General features: G+C 42.7%; 1 protein-coding gene across 1 annotated transcript in view; it reads left to right on the top strand.

Moving 5' to 3' along the window:
• vstm2a (V-set and transmembrane domain containing 2A) overlaps window positions 1–17251 on the top strand; it is a gene marked incomplete at both ends in the record, with an annotated part of 125851 nt that overhangs the window by 88287 nt on the left and 20313 nt on the right. Inside the window, 2 exons of the mRNA XM_080515318.1 lie at window positions 3450–3500; window positions 8980–9313. Of these exons, the coding sequence (XP_080371444.1) occupies window positions 3450–3500; window positions 8980–9313 (385 nt within the window). The remainder of the gene's footprint in view (window positions 1–3449; window positions 3501–8979; window positions 9314–17251) is intronic.

The raw sequence follows: 17251 nt of genomic DNA, 5'->3' as shown, positions 1-17251 counted from the left end.
AAATAGTGTGGCACAGTTCTACTTTTTTTTTTTTTTTTTTTAAACCACATTTTCCAAATGAAAGCGTCACTCCGGTGCACTGACCGTTAGGGCGAAGGGAGTTTTGTTGGCAAAGAGCCAAACGCATTGGTGTTCATGTGAGGATAAAATAAAGTTTCTTGCTGAAGTTTTGTCATTATTCTCACAGAAAGACGCGTCCAAGTCAACGAGCTTAAAATAAGAGACAAATAAATATTAACGTTCTCATAAATCCTCATAAATCATAAAGCCTCCAGACGAAGAATAATTGGTCATTTGAAAGTCTGCGTGAAATCCAATCAATTTGTTTTTTTTGGTGTTTTTTTTTTTTGCACATGCACTAATTTCCCTCCTTGTGACCCACATGGAAAGAACCTATATAAACATATATGTTGTAATATAGGTTTTGGATATATGTGGCATATATAAAATTGGCCATTTTCCTATATATTATGCACATATACGTGCATATATCCTCATATAGGTTCTTTCCATGTGGGTATGTGGCATATATATGCATAGATGCAGCATATATATTGTCATATATGTGCATATATGCAGCATTTATGTGCATATATGCACAATATATGCCAAAGTGAGATATGGGCTATATATGCAGCCCATATATTGTCATATATGTGCATATATGCAGCATTTATGTGCATATATGCAACATGTATATTGTCATATATGTGGATATATGCAGCATTTATGTGCATATATGCACAATATATGCCAAAGTGAGATATGGGCTATATATGCAGCCCATATATTGTCATATATGTGCATATATGCAGCATTTATGTGCATATATGCAACATATATATTGTCATATATGTGGATATATGCAGCATATATGTGCATATATGCAGCATATATATTGTCATATATGTGGATATATGCAGCATATATGTGCATAGATGCAGCATATATATTGTCATATATGTGCATATATGCAGCATTTATGTGCATATATGCACAATATATGCCAAAGTGAGATATGGGCTATATATGCAGCCCATATATTGTCATATATGTGCATATATGCAACATATATATTGTCATATATGTGGATATATGCAGCATATATGTGCATATATGCAGCATATATATTGTCATATATGTGGATATATGCAGCATATATGTGCATATATGCAGCATATATATTGTCATATATGCAGCATATATGTGCATATATGCAGCATATATATTGTCATATATGTGGATATATGCAGCATATATGTGCATATATGCAGCATATATATTGTCATATATGTGTTCAGCTCTGGTAGGATAACCAAGAAACATGGCGGGAGATCGCAGATTGACAATACGATTATTTGTATGTCACTTCCTTTTCTCGGAGAAAAAATTACGCGACGGATTTCAAGCAAAAAAACAAAACAAAATGACAACAGTTCATTCCATTTTTTAGAAGAAACTGCTAATGGATTAGTTGCTGGGAGCTGCAGGAGAACAGTTGAGCTCTGTTGTGATAAAAAAAAGACATTTTAATAGTCTCATAGAATTCTCCATAATGAAATGTTTGAGATGCAATTAAAAGCGTCGCACTCTCCCAGTTTTGTTTTTCCCCCCGGACACGGCCGCCGCCCTCCATTTGATCCTCCACAGGTGACATATATAGACTGCACACCCCAGCCCATATAACTCCTGTTATAGTGGTTTGTAAGAGGAAAGAGGAGGCTTGAAATTGATGACTTGACGCCGTCCCAAAAGCCGAGACCGCCGGCAATTAATCCTGCCTGGCCGTTAAAGACGTCTCCCTGATACAATGGCGGGTGCCGGGTCCATCTGAGGAGTCGCGATGTAGGAGTCGTGCATACATGCGGACCGTGGGGGGGGGGGGAGAAAAAAAAACTACGGCTCCTAATTCTGCTCATTAATCACCTGTCTGCCCGACGTCCTCCTGAGTAAAAGCGTCCCGGCTCCTCCGAGGTAATTACAGCACTTGAAGACGCTGCCTTGCTGCAGCCAGCGCTCCTAAGTAGTCGCCTTATCCCCGCGCCTGCCCTACCCTCTCTGGAGCCTAACCCTAACCCTATTTATGCACATATATGTGCATATATGCACATAAATGCGGCATATATGCACATAAATGCGGCATATATGCACATATATGTACATATATGCACATATATGACAATATATATGCTGCATATATGCACATAAATGCTGCATCTATGCATATGTATGCCACATATAGGCAAAATTGAGGTGCATATATGTGAATATACAGGCCATATAGGTCTCCTGTACTGCTTCTTTATTTCCACATATATATATATAGCCCATATCTCACTTTGGCAACTGTCATATCAAGGCAATAACTAAGAACTCAGTAAAAAACAATTATGCAAGAAGAACTTATGTATGTGTGAACACGTGACATTGGTATCACATGTAGTTTCCCACATGGAAAGAACCTGTATATATAAAATTGGCCGTTTTCCTATATTTTATGTACATATATGCACATATATGTACATATATTCCCACATATTCCCATATATGTGCATAAAATATAGGAAAACTGCCAATTTTATATATGTCACATATATTCAAAGCCTATATTAAAACATATATGTTTATATAGGTTCTTTCCATGTGGGCAGCTTTTGTCGTCGGCAGAGTTTGTTTTTTGTTTTTTTTTCCGCTTTTCATTCGGGCATGCGTCCACTTGGCGTGCAAATGTGGGAGAAATAAATGATGGCCTTGAAAACCAACGCCCACTCCACGATTTAGGCTGCAGGCCTGGTGTTTTGCCACCGCTGCCAGAACGGCGCCACAATGGAGGGACTTTGGAGTTTTGGTGCTACTTCAGTCGTTGGATTGGACTTGTGGAAAGTTTTTTTTGTCGAGTGCGAACTTTTTGCTTGTGTAATATTGGTTTTTCCTGGCCCGTTTGTGGATTCGCCTCTCGGAGCTGTTACGTTGGTCCCACAGGATCCCGGGTTGAACCTGCCGTTCACCCCCCCCCCCCCCCCACCCCCCCACCCACCACCGCCTCCTTTACGCTCGCCTAAATTCCAGATGCCATCTTAAATTTCTCCACAGAGGCACTCAAAGAATCTAAAAATAATTCAAAAACGGTGGCAAGAGTGGCGTTCGCCCTGAAAGTGGAGGGGGGGGGGGGAGAGGGGGGGGGGGGGGGGGGGGGGGGGACAGCAGCACTGCAGTCGCTCGGTCCGTAAACTGTGTGTTGATGCTTCTTTGAAAGATTTATAACTCTCGGCGGAGAGACGATGCCTTTTTCTATTTCAGTTGGTTTCCGGCAGTCCAACTCCGGACTCACATTAACTTTGACTGTTTGTCCTTGGAGTTGCACCTTTCCAACAGCAGGCCATGATTGCTATGCTAACGCTCTCCCTCTCTCTCTCCCTCTCTCTCTCTCTCTCTCTTTCTTTTGCCAGATGGAGATGATACCGGAGCCCGATCCCGACGACGAGGGGACGAAAATAAGCGTGAGTTGAGCGAGTGCCACGCGGTGAAACACGCGGGAGAGCACGGCACCAGCCGCACGCCGCGGCGTCTCCCTCGGCGCTAACACAACGGCGGCTGATTTCGGCGAATAATACACCTCCAGGCAGACAAAGGAGCTAATCAGTGAAATCAGTGGCAGCGTATTATTACTGTCAGAGTAGTTCCATTCCTGCACTCGTGCTCCGGCAACCATCCCGCCCCCTTGTCCCCCCCCCCCAGCTGCCACTCTGAATGTGCCCAGTGTGCCACGCACCCTTACAACCATTGACCTCACACATGTGTGCGATTGGAAGCGACAGATTGGAGACTAGGCTGAAATTGTATAATGTTGCTTTATTACAAACTGGGTCATTGTTCCTCTCTGGCTCTGGCGGTGGCGTCTCCACGTCGCCGTGGTAATGAAGCTGTTTTTTCTGCATTCCAACCGTTAATCAGTGCAGTGGTATTTTGATTTTTTTTTTTGGCCACTCGCCCTAGCGGGAACAAGAACAATTCACATCGCCCGATAAAAAATACCGAGCAGAAGTTTTAGGTTCATTTGTTTTTTTGGGGGTAACCACAGTGTGAAGGTGCTCTCAAAGAAAAAAAATAAATAACTTGCTCTTCAAATAGTTTACTTTTTCTCATCATACAAATTGAGAAGTGAAGAAGCAAAGAAAGAAATCAGTGTTTTCATTGGACGCTTTTTGAAGGGAATTGTGGGACGACCCACATGGAAAGAACCTATATGAGGATATATGCACATATATGAAACCTATATGCAGCATATATGCACATATATGGCAATATATATGCTGCATATATGCACATATATGGCAATATATATGCTGCATATATGCACATAAATGCTGCATAGATGCACATAGATGCTGCATATATGCTGCATATACGCATACATGTATGTGCGCGTATGTACATATATGTGCAAATATGTACATATGTGTACATATATGTGCATAAAATATAGGAAAAATATATGTACATATAGGTGCGTATATGTGCATGTATGTACATTAGCATACATATATGTACATAAAATCTAGGAATACATATGTATAAATTTATGTGCATATATGCACATATATGTGCATAAAATATAGGAAACCATATGTACATCCATTTATACACATTTAAATACACATATATGTACATATATGCACATAAAATTTTGGAAAACGGCCAATTTTATATATGTCGCATATATTCAAAACCTATCTCAAAACCTATATTAAAACATATATGTTTATATAGGTTCTTTCCATGTGGGTAAACCAAAGTACCTGGAAAAATAGAACAAGCACGACACAGGAAATGAAATTACTTTGCAAACGTTCCCAAGAACATGTTTTTTTGTTCAGACGCCAACATGTTTTTAGGGCGACTTGCTTGATTCTATAAAAAAAAAAAAAAAAGAAAGAGTGCATTAGGGCATTATGAGACAAGTTAACACATCATTCAGAACTTCTAAGCACTTGAGCTGATGGAAGTTCCACCCACAACCTCCCGTCTCCTCCACCACCTCATTATCCGGGAGTTTGTGCCCTCGTGTGTCACACGGTGACAATAAGTGACCGCTGAGCGCCCGAGGTGTCCAGCATTCACTCCGTGCTCTCCGACTGGCGGGCACAGCATGTACAGACGCACACAGGACTTCCTGTCTGCTTATCAGCGTCGAATCGTGACACTTCTGCACTCCGAGTACAATTGTTCATAATATTTACTTGATTTTTTTTTTTTTTTTTTTACGAGAGGCCAAAAATGAGGACGAGAAAAGTTTAAGCTTCTTTTAAACGGCGCTTGGAACCACTGAAAAAAACTATTTGTTTGAAAATGGCTTCCAAAGTGGAGCTTTTTAAAAGCGCTCTGGCTCCGTCTCTATGCAAACACAACTAAACACAACTTTTTCACCAGGGTGGTACCAAAAAGTTCTTCTGCACATGTGTGAGTAGATATACAAACATGGCGCCCCCCCCCCATTGTGTCGTGACTCTCAGTCCATACTGTCCTGGGACTTGATAGCTTTATAGTCGACGGTCACCGTAATAATCTGTCAGGGATAAGAGGTGGTGTGCGGACGGACCCATAGAGTTCCATAGAAAAACGGATTTATTCAGTTCCGTTTATAATTCCCTATCCTGACCTTTGACCCCCAACGTCACTGCACGATGTGGCATATCAACCGAAAACTGAACATTCTGGTTTTGGTTTGACATCAATCAGATGAAAACGGGCAAAAAGACATTTTTGCCCTTTTTTGTGACCTTGACCTTTCCTGCAATTCGGGTGAATAGTTTTGACAAAGTCAGTAAACTACATACATACATACAGAACACAAGATATGAAGTTGTCATTCCTGCAGGAACAGTATTGGGATTGACTTTCGCTAATCTCAGTCCAGACTGCCCAGGGACTTGATAGCTTTATAGTCGACGGTCACCGTAGTAACAGTCTGTCAGGGATAGGAGGTGGTGTGCGGACGGACCCATAGAGTTCCATTAAAAAAACAGATTTACTAAAGTCCAGGGAACACCAGGAAACGCAGCGGACAAGAGGAGCGACGTGGTGACAAGACGAACTGAGGGGGAGGGTTTAAATACACAGGTGAGGGAAGCACACAGGTGGTCAACGAAGGGTTAACGCAGGCAGAGAAGGCCATTGGTTAATAGGAAACACGAGGTGAGACACAGGGGAAAACACAGGAAAACACAACCTGCATGTTTTTCTTTGAGTGTTTGTTTGTGTGCTTTCATTACAAAAACAACCAACAGCCCCTACTAGGGACTTTTCTGCATTAACGGCAGACATTTGTTTTGAAAATGCTGCCTTGTAAACAAGAAATGCTTAAGCAAGGCCTTTTCACTTTTACACGTTGTCGTGTCAAAGATGCCTAAAAGATACCGCAGTGTGAGACGCGATTTGAAAGATAAATGACTTCTACAAACATCTAAAAACCTCAAGCTTCTTTATCCGTTTTACTTCAGTGAAGCTGATTTTTGAGTACCAAACTCTTTCCAAACTATTTTATTTGCTCCAAAAATAAATGTAGTTTTCTTGTGTTTCAGTTTCAGTTGCACAGAGTTCATTCCAATTGGTGTGAAATGCTCATTGTAATATATTCGTTTCTCAAATGGACACTTCTTGCCTGGTGAAGGAAACATAAAGACTCATTGTATCTCAAAATCCCCCCCGGTGTCTCCTTTCCAAAGAGCCCAGGGTTGTTCATTTTTGGCATCCAAGTCATGGAGTTTTTACCGATTTAATTTGGAGACTTTTTTTGTTTTGTTTGTTTGTTTGTGGAAATTTAAAACAAAAACAGCCTCGGGGTTAAGCATGGTTGGAATAAAAGAGTCTTTTCACAGAGTTGCAGTGCAAGAAATATCCATTCGTGTGAAAAAAAAAAGAAGTGGTATCTTTGCATCGCTAATCTCAACTATAAAACTACGGAGTCCCAGGGGGAATATAGTCTGGGAGTTCTTATTGTGCATCTACTGAGCATGTGCAGAACAACGAGTTACTGCGCATGTGAAGTAGCATCGTATCACGAAGTTGGTTCCACCTTCTGAGCCTTTAAAAAAAAAAAGCTAGCATTTTCAGTGGATCCAAGAAACCGTCGTGGTGTAAACTGACCCAGAAACATAAAAGTTTTCCGTTTTCACTTGAAAACGCCGTGAAAACATGGTTTGGGGATGTACTCTGGTCAAACCCACATGGAAAGAACCTATATAAACGTATATGTTTTAATATAGGTTTTGATATAGGTTTTGAATATATGTGACATATATAAAATTGGCCGTTTTCCTATATTTTATGCACATATATGTACATATGTGCACATATAGGTACATATATGCGCATATATATACATATATGCGCATATATGTACCTATAGGTCCATATATGCACCTATATACGCATATAGGTACCTATATGTGCATATATGTGCATATATGGACCTATATGCACATATAGGTACATATATGCGCATATATATATGCGCATATATATATATATATGTGCATATATGTACCTATATGTTCTTGCATAATTGTTTTTTAGTTAGTTCTTTGTTATTGCCTTGATAATGTATGATTGTTGCCAAAGTGATATACATATATATGTGTGCGTGTGTGTGTGTGTGTGTGTGTGTGTGTGCGTGTGTGTGTGTGTGTGTGTGTGTGTGTGTGTGTGTGTGTGTGTGTGTGTGTGTGTGTGTGTGTGTGTGTGTGTGTGTGTGTGTGTGTGTGTGTGTGTGTGTGTGTGTGTGTAAATAAAGAAGCAGCACAGGAGACCTATATGGCCTGTATATTCACATATATGCACCAAAATGTTGCCTATATGTGGCATATATGTGCATGTATGCAGCATATACATTGTCATATATCCTCATATAGGTTCTTTCCATGTGGGAAGTGCTGTGACGGTGGGTTTAACGGCAGGAACGGCAAACAACCCATTAACGTTTTGTCAAGCGACCACTGCAGGAACAGGTGTCGCTTTTCACCCAACTAATATATTCATCCTCGTCTTTATACTCCACTTGTTAAATGTCAGTTTTGAATGTGATTGAAACAAACATCAAAAACACCCCGAACGGATTTGGCCTCGAATAATTATTGTCTTCAACCGTTTTTTAAAATTCACACACATTGAATTTCCATGATAATAATAGTGGAAAGTCATTTTTAGTATCCTAATATTAGGACTACCGGGCCATATTTCCCAGTGCTCCACTGTGTTTTCCCACAGGATTCTGGGAGGCCATAGTGGTACATGGGCCCTCTTCACTGTGTAAAAAAGGTCCCTGAGGGAAAACACTGTGTATTTAAAAAAAAAATGAAATGCATTAATCTATTGCTTTGGTGCTCAGACTCACAGAGTAAAAGTTGATTTCTGACTAATATTCTCAAGGTTGAAGTGAGTGTATATACGGTGGGACTATCAGAATTCGTCTCTCATCAAACATTATTCTTTATTGCCTCCATTAAGCTCTCATTTGTTTTTCAGCCGTTGCGAGCGACGTTGCGAGCCAGCGATCAGGACGGCTTGCTGCTAATATTAGATTTGCGAAATCGCTGTGTCACCGTGATTGAGCATCTTAATTTCGAAAAGTGACAAAAACATACATTGTTGAGTTTGTCTAGAACAACTTTTTTTTCCCCCCCCCAGTTCACTTTACAGAAAATTAACTTTGATGCGGAAATTGGTTTATAAAATTACATTACGGCGATAGAAAGTTTTTGTCATCAAGATTCCGTGCTCGCACCAGTAAAGTAGAAGATATCGGCGCCAGTGGAACCAATTTAAGAGGTTTCTCTGACGCTGAGATTCGGAGAATTTCACATCCAGAAGCCACGCAGTCAGACTCATGTATACTCATTTGGTCCGAATGAGACCTCGCGGTACTTTGTCGAGCCTCTTGCCGTTGTGACGACGTGCTCCCTTTTGGAATTCCCCCGACAGACGGTGAAGGTCCAGGGAAACGACATATCGCACAAGCTGCAGATCTCCAGAGTCGGCAAGAACGACGAGGGGCTGTACGAGTGCCGCGTGACGCGGGCCAACTACGACGAGATCGTGGAGTACAAAGCCCAGGCCTGGCTGAGGGTCAACGCCACGGCCAGGCCCCGGCGACCACCGCCGGCCCCGAAGAAGAGCTCCCCGCTGCACCTGACGGACAAGAAGCCAAGGAAATCCAACTCGGCGGGTCAGGACAACATGAGCTCCGACCAGAGAGTGGCCTCCACCTCCACCTCTCACACGTCCTCCAACACAGCTAAACACAACCCCGGCTCAGGTAAGTGCCCTTCAGGGGAGCGTCGCATAATGGGAAAAACACAAAAGTACCTCTGCAAGCAAGACTTCCCTTACTGCCGGGGAAAAAAAAAATCGTTCTTTTTGCATCCTTTCTGCTGCGTTTGTGAGTCGACGACTTCGGTTAAAAGGGTTTGGTCTAGATTCAGAAGGAGAAAGAAGAATATAGACTTGGTGATGGGTGTTACACAATGCGGACATAAACTGGTGATGAAAATAAGAATCTGAGATAAACACATCTGATATTGATGTTTTAATCTTTAGACGGCTCGACCAACATCATTTCGTTGTCGCGCTGTTAACAATTGTGCAACGACAAATTAACAGAAACTTCCTTTCCTTAGCTTCAAACTGTCCATTGAAAAAGAACTCTTTGAAGTATGTATGCATGTATGCATTAAATGAAAAGTGGATGAGAAGTGTTATTATTATGATTATGATTATGATTATTTATTTATTTAACTAACTATTCAATTCAATTGCATGAAATTTTCATGTTTGATTTGTCCAACCATGTAAGGACGGTCACGTAAAATCTTGAGAGCGCGTGGGTCAAAGTTCAAAGTCTCGGTCACAGCAATGTCAGTTTTTACCTGATTGATTTTAAACCAAGTCCAAAATGTTCCGTTCATAATTCCCTATCCTGACCTTTGACCCCCAACGTCACTGCACGATGTGGCATATCAACTGAAAACTGAACGTTCTGGTTTTGGTTTGACATCAATCAGGTTAAAACTGACAAAAAGACATTTTTGACCTTTTTTGTGACCTTGACCTTGACCTTTCCTGCAATTCGGGTGAATAGTTTTTGCAAAGTCAGTAAACTACATAAATACGTACATACAGAACACAAGATATGAAGTTGTCATTCCTGCGGGAACAGTATTGGGATTGACTTTCGCTAATCTGAGACGGAACTCCATGACATGATTAATGGATATTCACTTCTATAGCACTTTCCAAACCGCTTGAGCAGTCATCAAAGTGCTTTACGTTGTCAATCACATTCAGCCATTCACGCACACATTCACACGTCAATGGAGGTGGCCGCCACGCAGAGCACTCAGTACTTCCATCGCACTTCGTGTGCAGTGAAATAGTGATCAAGGACATCAGACTTGATGGATTTCCACTACGTTTTAATGCACATGTGGACTCCTGATTGCCATAAGCCTGACAAAAACCCTTAAAAACACAATGTGTGACCTGCTGGGAAGCTCCAGAAAGAGACAGGCCACTCGGTTTGGACGAGGGGAAGCCCAGCCGAAGCAGAATCGGCCGATTGCCGCATTTCAAAGCTCAAGAGGCTCTGGGTTTGTCCGCCACATAATTGCTGTGGCTCATGGGTGTGAGCGGTGCAGTAAAACCTTTGATTGGAATGCTCTGGCGTCCACATGTCAATGACACCAAATCATATCTCCAGTGGGCTCCGCGAGCCGCTCGGGGCAACGATCCATTAATGATAATTACTATAATAGCAACTGATTGCCAAATAACAGAGGTGGTGGAGTCTGACTTTCTTCAGCTGAGGATCACAGCTTCAGTCAACACGGATGCAGATTGGCGTAAACAAGTCGTGGCTCGTAATCAGATTGATTAGGAAGCTTTGTAATGAAGGCAAATAGTCACATTTCAAACTATCGAAACCGTTTGATGCAAGAAGCAACACTTGAATGAATCGTTCATTTGACTTACACGTTTTTACGTAACTAAACTGTTATTGGCAGCGTGTTAATGTGTTAATGTGTTAATGTGTTACTGTACGAGGAGCAACTTTCACATCCGTCCATTCACATAAAGAGGCTCAAACACACTGCAGTTTAACACCGATGATCTAAGGATCCCGAAGCAGGAAAAACAGTGACTTGACCTCACTTGGATTCTATTTTTCATGTAAAAAAAAGTAAGTATTTTTAACAAAAAACAATCTTGTTTGGATCAACGTTAATAAATTATGTTAAAAAAAAAAAGCGGCTTGTTTTTCTTAAAGTAGATGTAGTCGAATATTTTTTATCAGCGTCTCAGATTCGCTGCATGTCGGGTTCATTTTTTTTGCTGCTCTTCCAAAAGCCCCAGTGATTAAAATGAGCTCCTTTATTTATTTATTTATTTATTTATCCGTCTCCACACATGTCGAGTCGACACAAAACTCTCCACTTTGAAGACGCCGGACTCAAACGAGACATTTTTTTTTTTTTAATTCACTGGTAGAATAAAGCCGCGACTCGCTCGGGGAGCGGCTTCCCTCCCGTCTTTAACAGCCGCTTTACTGTCGTGTAATTACACCGGGCTTTTTTTGTTTTTTTTTTCGCGCGGAATATCAATGCTTTACTTTTGTCCTTCGCGAAAAGCAAAGCGAGGCCCGAAACCCTGCAGCGTCTCGCCGTGTCACGCCGCCCGGCCGTCTGCACGGGGTTATATTTGTGCCAAAATTCTGAGCGAGCGATGGGAAATTTTGAGCGCAAAAAAATTAATTGTGCTAGCGCACTAACAGCATTTTGAGGAAATATTTAAATTGCGCAAATACAAACTTAAGATTGTGCGCTCAAAAATCATTTCTGCGCTCCGATTCTTCCTCTGCGCTCAACCCCTCTCTCTCTCTCTCTCTCTCTCTCTCTCTCTCGCTCGCTCAAATCTCTCCACCTCCGCTCAAGTCCTGCTGCGCGCTAGCTCAAAATGTGCAAAGCCCAAATGTGACAGACACAAGTTGTCCACCAATCACAGAAATTTGGGGGCGGGCGTTGAACTCTGATTGGTTGCTTCGGTTTCCGGAAGTGCCTCATAACCAAGGAAGAAGAAGAAGAAGAGGGGAAAACAAACTGCGAGGGAAAACAGAAATAAGGAAAACTAAAGATAATGATCCTGGATTACAACATGTTTTTCCCTCTTCTTCTTCTTTTTCTTCTTCGTTGGTTATGAAGCACGTCCAGAATCTGAAGTAACCAATCAGAGTTCAACGCCCCAAATTTCTGTGATTGGTGGACAACCGTGTCTGTCACATTTGGGCTTTGCACATTTTGAGCGAGCGCACAGCAGAACTTGAGCGCGGAGGTGGAGAGATTTGAGCGAGCGAGCGAGAGAGAGAGAGAGAGGTTGAGCGCAGAGGAAGAATCTGAGCGCAGAAATGATTTTTGAGCGCACAATCTCAAGTTTGTCTTTGCGCAATTTAAATATTTCCTCAAAATGCAATTAGTGCGCTAGCACAATAAAAAATTTTCCCATCGCTCGCTCAGAATTTTGGCACAAATATATAACCCCATAAATGACGTCGAGGTCAGCCGCGCTCCCGCCGGATCATTTGGAGGAAAATTAGCGGTAATGCCGAGGGAGAGTACCCGACACACAGAGTGGCGGGAGTTCGTGGGCCCACGGAAGCAGGAATGTCATTTTTATTATTAGCGATTGAACAACGGATTATTTTGTTCGTCTGAAACCAACGAACACGTGTCGCACAAATTGGGCACAAACCACACGGATACGTCGGGAGGCATTCAAATCCAATTTGTTCTAATTTACCTTTTTATTTTCAGTACAGCCAATGTTTTTTTTTGTTTTGGGAAATCAGATTACATTCTTAACCAACCATTTGCAAATAAATTCCTATTGAAAACACCTTTCCTTCATTTACAAGCGTGAGCAACAAATCCAGGACGTTAATTGTTTTCAGTGAAGACCGTTTAGACTTAATAGCTGGAAATCCACTCTAATGTATTCAGAAAACAATAACAAAAAAAAAAAATTAACTCCACTTAATAAATGGTCATGCAAATCTAGAACTTAATAACAGATTCAAACAGATTAATTCAATGTGATTTAATTGTGACCATCTTCCACCTCCGATGACAAAGATGATTATTTGAGGTTTTTCACTGTTCAGAAATCATATTTTACATGAGAAATGATCAAAAGCTGCTCGTCTGTTATTACGGCTTTGATCGGTGGCGAGTCAGCGTGAAGGAGAAAATGAAAAATGCAGAAGTTCAGATGATGTGGACTGCTGCTTTTGTGCCTCATTTTGAACTCCTGATTACATTTAATGAAATGATTTGTATAAAAACGGTTGACGTTTAAGAATACATAAACCGGTACTGTTTCTCCTGCAGGGTTAAACAGCTCCCAGAGCAGCTGGTGGTGAAGTGCACGTCTCAATTATTAGATTTAAAGTCCACTTTTTGAATATTTATTACTATGGTGTGTATGTAGGTATGTACGTCTACGATTACGGACTATCTTGTTTCAATTTTATGGATAATATTGTATCAAATCGATTATATCTCATCTTATTAAATGCATCGATCCTATTGTGTCTTATAGCCGATGAGTTTTCTCTGTCAACCCCATTTTTGCACAAGATATTAACATAACATCTTGCCCACTTTGGCGTAATGTAAAATATTGGCTCCACCCTGAGGATCCCCTTTGAATCCAGAACACGATTCATCAAATTGTCTCCATTCAGGCCCCGTGGATAATCCTCACACCGAGAACATATTTTAAACATTCCCCATTCCCTCTTATCTTCCTCACTTCGGCGTTCGCGTGGCGGCCAGACGAGAGTCATCCCGCATCATTAGCGCGGCGCGGTTTCTCCGCGAAGCCGCCGCCGACGTTAGCCTCGGGTGGCTCCGCGTAGAGAGTCCGTCTCGTCTCGACCGGCCGACCGTGCTATAATTGCGTTTTTACTCGTGCCTCGCCCATAACACACCGGTCAACAGTTTCCCTCCGCCGGACGAGGACGGGGTCAAACACAAAGCGGACCCCCCCCACCCCCCCCACACACCGCTCCGGGGCTCCCGATAGCGCCGCCTGCACCCCGAGGGAAACACGGAGACTGGAGATATTAGTCCTCGCTGAAAAGGAGGTAAAAAGTTGAATAATCCCCCAGGGCTGCGGAGTGGGAGATTATGAAGGAGCCAAATTATGCTGACAACTGTGTTGCGGCGAGTCCTGAGTCGCGGCGTGTCTGACACTGATAAATGCCTCTGTGTGGCTGCTCAGGCAGCCGCCGCCGCCGCCGCCGCCTCCTCGCAGCGGCGGAGAGGCGTTACGGCTGAGGGCGACGGAGTTCTATTACCGACAGGGTTGGGAGGCAGACGGGCCACAATGGGTAAACGGCCCGAGATGAAATTAAACCTCTGAGAGTGCAGATATTTTTTGCTTTTCCGCATTGCTGCTTCTGTAAACAATGAGGCACCTTCCATACGGACGGGGGAGGGGAGGGGGGGGGGGGGGTTGGTGGTGACGGTGGCTGCACCAGTAAAGTGGTTTCTGCAACAGCAGCCTAGTCTGTCAGCCGTCGTTAGATCTCCACTCGGCCTCCGTCGGTCCCGGCAGCGGCGGCGTCCTCTCGAAGCTCGGAGGTGACCGAGGCCCAATGTGTGAGATTGGAAGATTGGAGGGGAGGGCCGGGTAAAGAAATAAACCCCCCCTCCCCCTCGAAACCAGACTCGTCTTTTCACCCCAAGGCCAGTCAGCCTGCTTCTCGAGCGGGAGGAAAACAAACATGGACTGGGCTTCATTGCATAAGCGTTCAGCCATACGAGAAAGTAAAAAAAAAACCCAGCATTCTGACCTTGTTTTTAAGCGTGGCCATATTTCCTCCAAACTGCCTCGACTGCATATATCTAAGGGAAGAACAGCAGTGAGTCATCGTTCCAGGAGGTGGTCGGGAACGGCACTGGTGTGTCATTTTAAGTTCAACGATCGCACACGGGTCTGTACTTACTCATACGTTTGTCCTCTCGGCACATCGAGAGAGGCTGAGAAGACTCGGGCTGGAAGTGGGACGATGTTTCACAGCGAAGGAGAGTCGGAGAGGAGAACGTGGCTGAATCAGGCTCTTAGGGCAGGTTTGTACAAAGACGAGCCAGAACATTACGACCATCTGGGTCTATCTCGGCCCAGATGTGACCTTGTGTATCAGTGAGGTTAAGCTCTTTTCTCACTCTTAAATCGGTCATATTACGCAGAATTCACTTTCTCAAGGTTTCCCGACAGTAATAATCGTCCCCATACCTGGAACGACGCCCCCAGAGGGGAAGAAAGTCTGTCCTCTCTCTCTCTCCCTGGCTTGTTCCAGGTTTTAAAAAATGTGTTGCTCCAACCAGCCAATCAGAAATCAAACCCTATATAGTGTCATCGGGGGGGGGGGGGGGGGTTAGCCAATCACAATCAAGATAGGCCCCTCCCCTTTGACCTCTGCTCTGGCACTTCCTCCTCTTCACACGATGGGCATGTGTGGGCGGAGCCAGTCCAGCTCACACAGACACAGCAGATTCTCAATGCAGCTCCGATGATCCGATATTCTAATGAAGGAAAAATCTAGGAGAAGCAGGAAACCTTGAATACGAGGTTTCTGGACCAACGAGACCAAGAGGACGAGTTGAAAAACTGGTCAATGTGGCCCCTTTAAGAAAAAGGTGACGACGTCAGAAGAGATGCAGCTGTGGCTTCAAACAAACCCCAAATTAGTTCACTTCCTTTTGTTTAGAGATCTTCTCTTTTTCTTCTCCTCAGGCAATGAGACGTTTCTTGAACGTACCTTCTTGTTCTCCCGTCTCGTCAGAAGTGTCGTCCGATGGTGACAGATTACGTGTCTTTATATCGGTGTCGCCAACCGATCCACCAAGGAATAAGCCACACGGGGGGGGGGGGGGGGGGGAAACCTCAAAACCTCCACGTTAGAACTCTGCATAAGGAAAAAAAACCATACAATGGACAAGGGTCATCTGTACCGAAGAGGATCTATGGAAGCTGTGGCGATAACGAAGTGAGGTCCGGGGGGGGGCGATGAACCGGGGCGAGAGAGCCGACAAGCCATACCCATACCTGACGGAGCGTCCTGACGGCAGGGTGCGTGGCCCGACTGTCAAACGTGACAGGTCGGTCACGTCTCACTGCCGCCAGCTGGTATAGAGGCGCGTCCTCCACCAACCGTCGGCCCACGTTTCTGACGGAGACGCGAGAATCTCATCGGAACGTGCCCACATGGAAAGAACCTATATAAACATATATGTTTTAATATAGGTTTTGATATTGGTTTTGAAAATATGTGACATATATAAAATTGGCCATTTTCCTATATTTTATGTACATATGTTTTCCTATATTTTATGTGCATATATGTACATATATGTGTATTTAAATGTGTATAAATTTATGTACATATGGTTTACTATATTTTATGTACATATATGCACATAAATATATACATATGTTTTCCTATATTTTATGTACATATATGTACACATATGTATATATGCACATATATGTATATATGCGCATATATGTACATATATGTACATATATGCACATAAAACATAGGAAAACAGCCAATTTTATATATGTCACATATATTCAAAATCTACATCAAAACCTATATTGAAACATATATGTTTATATAGGTTCTTTCCATGTGGGTCTCCTCTCACTTAATTGCCATAGTTAAATTCCATAACATGCCAATTACATGTGATACCAATTTCACGTGTTCGCACATACATAAGTTCTTCTTGTATAATTGTTTTTTACTTAGTTCTTAGTTATTGCCTTGATAATGTATGACAGTTGCCAAAGTGAGATATGGGCTATATATATATATGTGGAAATAAAGAAGCAGTACAGGAGACCTATATGGCCTGTATATTCACATATATGCACCTCAATTTTGCCTATATGTGGCATGTATACGCATATGTGCATATGTGCTGCATATAGGTTTCATATATGTGCATATATCCTCATATAGGTTCTTTCCATGCGGGTGTCAAAAAGGTTCCTTGCCGAAACAGAAGAAAAGAGAACAGACGCCAATTTCCTGCAACCGACACATCAGCTCTGAGGAGAAAACATCCACTCGCCGCCCACCAAGACGCACCGTGACCAAGAGATAATCAGTATTATTAATATCGTCTCTCAGTGG

The sequence above is a fragment of the Blennius ocellaris genome, assembly GCF_963422515.1.
Source record: "Blennius ocellaris genome assembly, chromosome: 19".
Lineage (NCBI taxonomy): Eukaryota > Metazoa > Chordata > Actinopteri > Blenniiformes > Blenniidae > Blennius > Blennius ocellaris.
The sequence above is the reverse complement of the archived record's forward strand: the minus strand, read 5'-3'. Positions and strand labels throughout refer to the sequence as shown.